Genomic DNA, 8956 nt, shown 5'->3' on the forward strand with positions numbered 1-8956 from the left:
GCAGCCGTCGCCGCAGCCGGGGGAGCCGGGCCGGCCCCGCGAGCAGTCCCCGCTGCTGCACCTGGACCTGTACAACTTCGACTGCCCGGCGGCCGAGGGCAGCCGCTACGTGCTGACCAGCCCGCGCTCGCTGGAGGCCTGCGCCCGCTGCGCCGTCAAGCCCGTGGAGCTGCTGCCCCGGCCCCTGGGCGAGCTGGTGCGGGAGGCCCCGGGCCGCTCCATGCGGGTGGCCGCCGGCCTGTACGAGGCCTACGAGCTGGAGAGGCAGAGGAAGCTGCGGCAGTGCCGGGAGGAAAGAGAAAGGATTATCCGTGAGGAGAAGCGCAGGATTTTCACCCCCCTGGCCAGCGGCAGCCTGCCCTCCTCCCCTGCCTCCCGCCTGGCCTTCAAAGCCGCCCCGGATGGCACCTGCTCCCCAGCTGCGCAGGCAGGGGCAGGGGTAGAGGTGGGGGCCAGCGCCGGGACCACCCCCACAGGGACCAAGACCAAGACCAAGAGCCACTCCCTGGACTCTCTGCAAAGGAGGAGAGAGGGTTTTTCAGTCAAAACTTCCTCCGATTCAGGGGCGTCCTCCTGCTACAGTGGGGAGAGCCCTGGGGACAAATGGGCCAAAAGCATCCCCAGGACTAGGACGGTGGCTGCCATGAGCTCCCTCGTGGGCCGGAGCTTCAGCCTGGGGGATCTGAGCCACTCCCCCCAGACCACCAAGAAGGTGGAGAAGATTGTCAAGGAGGTGAAGAGGAAGAAGGGTCTCAAGGAGGTGTCAGAGAGGGACAGGAAGATTGCGGCCTTGATGATTGCCAGGCACCAGGAAACCAGCCTCCTGAACGAGCAGAGGTACACGGCCCATCTACAGTGGGACAGCCAGCGGCAGCGGGCGGAGCAGCGCAAGGAGGAGGAAGAGAAGGAGAAGCAGAGGGCGTTGCTGCAGTGCCACAAGATGTGGGAGTCCCAGGTGGAGAAGCGCCGGGGGAAGCTGAACCAAGAGCAGCAAGAGGCAACCCTGCTGAAGCAGCGGCAGTGCCTGATATACGAAGAGAGGTGGAAAGAGCAGGCCGAGAAGCAGGAGAAGATGAAGAGGGAGAAGCTGGAGAGGGCCAGCCGAGAAGACAAGCAGAAGAAGCTCCATCAGGAGCACAACCTCAAGTCTAAGGAGGAGGACAAGAAGGAGCACCTGGAGCGTGAGGAACAGCTCCTGCAGGAGAAGCTGTTCAGTGCTGCACAGAAGAAGCTGAGGAAGGAGCTGCAGCTGCAGAAGGAGAAGAAGCTGCTCCACCAAGCAGAGAAGCTGAAGCATGAGGCATTGCTCAAGGAGTTGGCCTGGCATGAGGCAGAGGAAAAGGAGATGCTAAAGGCTTCCCTGGAGATGAACCTGAACAAGGCCCAGGAGAACTATGAGCAGCTGGTAGAGAAGAGGAACCAGGACATGAAGGAGAAGGCCAAGAGAGGGGAGATGCAGTTCCAGAGAGCCAAATTATCAGCAGAGAGGAAAGAAAAGGAGCAGAAAGAGCACTTAGAGGCTCTGGCCAGAGCCACAGAGAGGAAGCTCCAGCATGCTGCCCAGGTGGCTGAGGAGGTAGTCCAGCAGAAAGCCCGCAAGGTGGTCCAGAGCCGACTGGAGAAGGAAAAGGTACAGAAGATGAACAAGCAGAAAGTGGAGCAGTGTGAGAACTTGCGGCGCAGGGAGATCCTCCTCTCCATTGAGAAGAAGCTGGAGAGGAGTGAGCAGTTCTTCAGGGAGAAAAAAACTGTCCTGGAAAATGCCAGGTCTATTGCCCGGGCATCCTTCCACGTCCGGGAAAAGGTACGGGAGGAGACGAACACACGTACCTTTGACAAGATGGCCTTTGAGGCAGAGTTGCATGCCAACCTGGATAAAAAATGAGAGTTCTTGTCTTTCTGTAGAAGATGAGAAATGCATCACCTGGCACCCACCATAATGCAGTAGAAAGCTCTTACATGTGGGAACACGATTTTATTTTTTTTAAATCCTGAGTTACTATTTGTAGGGACCAGGGTACTGCACAAAAACCATGGCAGCTATTTCACATACCTTTATAAATATAATTTTATTTTGGGGGTTGTTCTAGGAGACGGGCCTCAGTTCTCTCTACCAGAAGAGAAACTATCCCATCTCCATCTGACACAAAGCCATGTACACAGATTAAAGCAAGAGCACGCACGTTTACTCAATGAGGGCTGCGGTGGCAACTTGCCAGAAACCTGTAGGTTTCCTCTAATTTGCCTAAAAATAGAGCTGATTGCAGTCATCCTCATCTTTAATATGGAAATGCACAGAGTCAAGATTATAGGCCTAAGCGTAAGGCACCTCATTTTGATTTGAGTGGCTTTTCAGCTTGAAACAAGTCCTGTTTGCTTGAATCTGTTGTCTCCTCCACACTAAGGATGAGAATGGCTCCTTTATAGAACTCCATGGGGTGCATCTGGTTCCTGGGCTGCACTTTATCCACTTCTGATATAAAATGCAGAAAGAAGGTACCTATAATAACACCATGCAAGTAGATGCCATGATCAGAGCTGGGCAGATATTGCAAACTATAATTCACAACCACTAACTATAACACTAACCTTTGCTTTCATCGTCTTGACAACCCCTTTCATTCACCTTGCACAGACATTCAGAGAAAGCCGTTGTTACAGAAAAGGGAATGTCATATATACAATTGCATTCCCAGGAGTATTTGCACTGGAAGTGATTGCCTGGATTTCTGGAGAGGTATGCACCTATCCAATCAGGGATCAGAAATACCACCATGTGACATGTGCCCAATCACACAGTTTTAAGAGCAGATTATGAACAACTACTAGAAGTAAACTGGTTAAATGTTCTCAAGTAATTCACACATTTGAGTTATGCTTGTGCAGATGATTTATTGAACAATTTCAGATCAGGACCCATCTTTTGAAACACTGCCTGCTCACAGATCATTTCTAACAAAAAAATTAACAAGTAAATTATTTGCAGTGAATACATTACCCAGCTCTAATCATGGCTTGCTACACAGGACATTGGTGCTAATGACTACTATGTTCTTTATGGCACATAAGACAACAGATGTACATTTTGGAACAAATTAATACTTGTTATTAATTTACTCAGGAGGGGATCATGGCATTCTTACAGCTCTAACCAGTTACTGGATAGCATGGAATTAATCCTTCTGTTATTAGTGAAGGAGGACTATTAAAAGCCTGCCCCAAACTCATGGAAAACAATGGATTTAGAGAACATTCTGCTGACCTTTGCTGTATGTATTTTTCTCCCGGATTATTGTTATCAGAACACATCTGCATGAAAACAGAAATCTTTGCTAGACTTCTTCTAAGTTTATGGTATAATTAGCTGCTTCTTCCCTGCACTTCACCTGCTGTGACATCATGCTGGGCTGCTGTGGAAAAGGTGCTGATAGAAAGGTCACAAATAGAATATGCTCAGCTCAGATGAGGTGAAGCAGTGGGAGCAACAAAGATCCTGTGTTCATGCAAATGACTCTATACACAAAGCCAGGGGAAGAAAGATGGGAAATAGTATGTGAGAGATCCTATATGGAATGCTTTTCAACATTTTGCTTGAGGTGGCAGCCAATCTTAAAAAGTTTTTGAAGGAAGATGTAATGTTAATGGCAACACTAGCAGTAGCTCAAAGGCATGCAGACCCTGGAAACAGGATACGACTAGTGCTGGAAGCAAAAAAAGTCAGTTTTCCAGACTTTGATTTAATTTATTTAGCTTGGTGACTAATAAACAAGTTTGGTCCAGTGTAAACAGCAGGAGACTAAGAGTCAGAAGGCTTGGATTTTGTTCCCAGCTCTGCCAGTGACTTGACACTAAGCAGGTCATTTGGAGCTGATCCTTCTCCCACTGAAATGAGTAGCATTTGCCCAAAAGAAGCAGAATTGGGTTCATAGCCTTGCTATGCCTCATTTGACCCTCTGGGGTAAATGGAGGCTAATGATACCACACTTTTTAAAGGCCACTGAGATCTTCAGACAAAAGGTGCTACAGAAGTGCAAAGTATTAAATATGTATTTATGAGTATTTATTTTGTCTGTATTTAGTTAGGCACTACAGGAAAACATACCTTTTAGGGATAGTGTTCACTTTTAGAAAGTACACCAGGTTACATCAAATAGCAAGAATATTCAAAACCATTGTTGGGGGATGGGAGGAGGAACAGTGCTGGATCCCTGCCCTCAGATAGGATCCTTTTGCCTTTGAATATTCCCAGTGATCTGAATGGCTAATGGGCTTTAGCTTAAGGCAACTTTCATGGAATAATTCCCCTTTCTGTCATTTGTCCACTTAATTGTTATATTCAGCACCGCTTGCTTTACTGTATAGGGAACTACTTTCACATTTTTAAAACTAAAAATTTTTTACGTTGTATGTTTTCCAAATAATATTTCTCTCTCTCTGTACATATACACACTACATTTACTATATGTATATGTAAGTACACACACATACTATATATCACATATGATATATATCAAACATATACCATATAATATTGTAAATGTAGTGGGTCTGACCAAAGTCTATATAGGAGAATGTGTGGAATCTTTTAATTGATTTCATATGCTTTACATCAAGCCCAGAAAAGCAAATGTTAAGACATGCTGATGACACTGAAAGACACACTGACAATTTGGGGAGAGGCCTGAGAGCTACTCCTCAGGTCTGCTCCCGCTTCTGTTGCTTTCAATGAGAATTTTACACTGACTTAATTGGAAACAGAATTAGACTCCTGAATGTGTGTAACATATATTTATATTTGTTATTGTATTTTCAGTACTGAAGTGCAGTTATCAGAAAACCAAGAGCCCCCAAATGCAACGCTCCATCTGGCTGCTCAGAATAAGTTTGAAAACCTGAAAACCAGGAGCTGTAATTTTTTATTTTTTAATAGAGCACACATTTTTCCTTCTTATGAAGCAAAATGCAGATAACACTTTAGCCATACCAGGAAAGAAGGTAATCTCTGCTGGTTCTTCAGAAGGACTGTTAAGCACAACTGCATCTTGAGCTATTCATTATTTTCATTAATCCAAATATTTTGTCATTAGACTAACACTTACATGCTGTGTAAGGACCACTGCACAATTTAAAAAGTTGCACTTAAAACACCGTCAGGATGTATCTGTCCAGATCTGTAGTCAGATCCATACTTCATATTGACCCCTGTATCTGTTGGGCCAACTCTACGCCCAGATCTAAGTACCCTTCAACTATGCGAAGGTTCAAATCAAGATTCAATCTTCAAGACTTCAGCTGATGACCACTTCATTGATGGTTACTATATTCTTACTTGATCTGGTTAGAATTTGCCAGCTGCGACTGCCTGGAAAGTTATTTGAATACTAGATGTCAATACTATGACAAAAGACTACGGTATCCTTTGGATGTACAAAGCAAAATTCTATGACCCTATCCTACTGTTCTTTCTCAGGTAAAACTCTCATTGATCTAAACTGGAGTTTTGCTTGATTAAGACAAAATGATCAAGACTAAGGGTGCTCAACCGCTGGCCTGTGTACCAGATTTGGCCTCCCTGTACCAGGTCATCCAGCCCATGGGACTCCCTACAGGTATGTGGGGAACTCCATAAGCCATGGCCTTGCATGCTAGATTGGGTGCACAGGGCAGTGTGCAGGGCTGGGTGGCAGTGCGTGGCCCTGATCTTGGAACATGCGGCCAAGCAGATGTGACACAAGGCCTTGCAGCCCTGGTCTTGGCATGCAGAGTCTGATCCATTCATATGGCCCATAGGGCCAAAACACTGAGCAGCACTGATCAAGACCATAACATGGAAGAAAAGATTCTGCCCCCGCCCCTGCCCTTCCCTTCCCCACCCACATTGTGTATGAGATAAAAAAGACATTATAAAAATTAAGGTTCACACACTTATATGCTTTTCTATTGAGGGTTATTAGACAAAGCCATATTGTTAGCCAGAATTCTCTGTTTGGTTCTGTAGTACAGTTCTTTTATTCCACAGTGCACCTTTGCATTCACTCCACGGGAAGTTATTCCTTATGGGATAACTTGGAGATTATATCATAGAATGAAAGCAGAGTCTGCAACAAAGATATCTGCTTGACAGATCCAAGAGGAGGAATTGTTCATTGGGTATGCTACACGGCTGGAGTACTGTGTCCAGTTTTGGGCTCTGCAATTCAAAAAGGATGTGGAGAAGCTTGAGAGAGTCCAGAGAAGAGCCACGCGCATGATCGGAGGTCAGGAAAGCAGACCTTACGATGACAGGCTGAGAGCCATGGAGCTCTTTAGGCTGGAAAAGCACAGGTTCAGGGGTGATCTGATGGCCACCTATAAGTTTATCAGGGGTGACCACCAGGATCTGGGGGAACATTTGTTCACCAGAGTGCCCCAAGGGATGACGAGGTCGAACAGTCATAAACTACTGCAAGACCGTTTCAGGCTGGACTTAAGGAAGAATTTCTTTGCTGTCCGAGCCCCCAAGGTCTGGAATAGCTTGCGATTGGAGGTGGTTCAAGCACCTACATTGAACACCTTCAAGAGTAAATTGGATGCTTATCTTGCTGGGATCCTATGACCCCAGCTGACTTCCTGCCCGTCGGCCGGGGGGCTGGACTGGATGATCTTCCGAGGTCCCTTCCAGCCCTAATGTCTATGAAATCTAGAAGGCCTGGACAGGATTGGGGAATTTAGGGAAATACATAGCCTGCTTTCCAGGATCTGGGCACAGGTTTATTGACTCCTGTCTACAGACCTATGCTACCAGTCTTCATGTAATGCTTAAGAGAAATAATATGTCATCTCCCCTGTTGATCTGATACCTGAGCTAGCTGAAGTATCTCTGCACAGCATTGTATTCGACCATGCAGACATACCAATTAGACCAGGTGACTGAGCACTGCTGTACATAGGGGAAGACCTTCCTTCTTGACCCCTGGCCAGTGATCACATCAAAGCCTTAATTTGATTTCCAGAGGTTCTGCTTGCCTGTGAATTAATTGTTGCTGAATAAGAACAGAATTGTTATACTAGGATTTTATGGTGGTGCATGCAATAGTTTTACTTTTAAAAAAAGATGCCAATCTATGATGGGGAGAGAATATGCCTAAATAACAAAATGAACTTCAGAGTCTCCCACATGCTTTTACTCCCGTTTCAGTAGTTAACACAGGCCAGAATTGTTTGCAGACAGCAGGAACACCTCAGCTGACTCCACAGCCCTTATTCCTAGAAGCCATATGGATGGGCTCTGAAAGGGACTGCGTGCCATGAGTAATGTAGTTGGGGGAGGAGGGGGGGGCAACCAGGGCATCAGTCCCAGGCATTCAGTTGCAGGACAGTGGTGCAAAAAAAGCAGCTACTGTACTACTGGCCCAGCTGCTGCCACCAGTGGCCCAGCCACTGACATGACCCTGCATGCCATTGCCACCACCCAAGGGTGTAGATGTGCTCAGGTTCACCTCTGCATGCTCTTATCAGCTGCGGCTCAAGTTTACTATAATAAAACTACAAAGTGTTTCAAGGATTTGCTGAAGCAGGGCCTTTGGGAGCTAGTTTGCTTGAAAAAAGCTTAGATCGGGGAAGATTATCATAAACACAAAGGGCAGTGAGATGCCCCAGTTCCAGTTTACCCTCTGAAAAACCAACCCCGTATTTTATTTGGACCAGTTCACCCAGCTCTATGTAGTAAGGCTCTGAAACTAAATCTCAGACCCAAACATGCCTCAGTTATGTATGTGTTCAAAATCCAAATCTAGAAGTGAATCTCACAGTTGTCTCCTTTGTGTCAAGCCACTACAATCACTCATTTCTGACTTACTGATTCCTGTGGCATTTTGCCTGGGGAAGGACTTCCAGTTTGATCATTAATAATACAATAAACCTCGAGTCCTAACTGCTCTGTAACTCTGGGGTAACTCCAGGTCTGGGTTAGAGTTTGGCATCTTGAGTCCATTCCTAACAGCTGCTGTTCCTGCAAAATGTGAATGGGTTTATGGCAAATTCAAGGCCAGAAGAAGCTACCAATTGTCACGTAATTTTGCGTATCTCTCCTGCCTCCACTCTATTTATATACTCTGTAGCAATCATCAGTGTCTCAGAGAATAATACTAACAATGTCATTCTAGTCTTACAGTGCTTCACAAATCTGCCCACAGTAAATCTCACAACCTACCTGTATGGTAGGGGAGCATTATTTTCCCCATTTTAAGATGTGGAAACTGAAGCAGAGAGAAATTAAATGACTTGCCCAAGGTTATGTCAGGAATCAGTAGTAGAGCTGAGATCACCTGTTGGGCATACACTGACTCATTCCTCTTATAGTTTCATAGTAGGTAGGGTCAGGAGGGACTTGAACAGATCATCTAGCCTGACCCCCTGCCACAGGCAGGAATGAAAGCTGGGTTCACACAACCCCAGACAGGTGATCATCCAACCTCTTCTTGAATTTTCCCAAGGTAGGGGCGAGGACCATTTCCCTGCGAAGTTGGTTCAAGATTTTGGCCACCCTAACTGTAAAATATTGCCTTCTGATCTCTAACCTAAACCTATTCTCCATCAGCTTATTACCATTGTTCCTCGTCACCCCAGGTGGTGCTGGGGAGAAAAGGGCTCTACCTATTTGCTGTTGATCTCCCCTGATGAGTTTGTAGGCAGCCACCAGGTCCCACCTCAGCCTCCTCTTGCTGAGGCTGAATAGGTTCAGGACCCTCAGTCTCTCCTCGTAGGGCCTGTCCTACTGCCCTCTCACCAAGTGGGTGGCCCTCCTCTGAACCCTCTCCAGGCTCGCCACATCCTTTTTAAAGTGTGGTGCCCAGTGCTGGACGCAGTACTCCAAATGCGGCCTGACCAGTGTCGCATAGAGGGGGAGTATCACTTCTCTGGACCGGCTTGAGATGCACCTTTGGATGCATGACAAGGTACGGCTGGCCTTGCTGGC

General features: G+C 46.6%; 1 protein-coding gene across 1 annotated transcript in view; it reads left to right on the forward strand.

The window, feature by feature from the left end:
* The window catches only part of CCDC177 (coiled-coil domain containing 177), a 13916-nt gene extending 9528 nt beyond the window's left edge, over positions 1-4388 (forward strand). The window contains exon 2 of the mRNA XM_019519948.1: positions 5-4388. Within this exon, the coding sequence (XP_019375493.1) occupies positions 5-1885 (1881 nt within the window). The 3' untranslated portion in view covers positions 1886-4388. The remainder of the gene's footprint in view (positions 1-4) is intronic.
* Positions 4389-8956: the final 4568 nt, after the last annotated feature.

Source organism: Gavialis gangeticus, unplaced genomic scaffold, assembly GCF_001723915.1.
Source record: "Gavialis gangeticus isolate Ggan-Ray unplaced genomic scaffold, GavGan_comp1, whole genome shotgun sequence".
NCBI classification, from domain to species: Eukaryota; Metazoa; Chordata; order Crocodylia; family Gavialidae; genus Gavialis; species Gavialis gangeticus.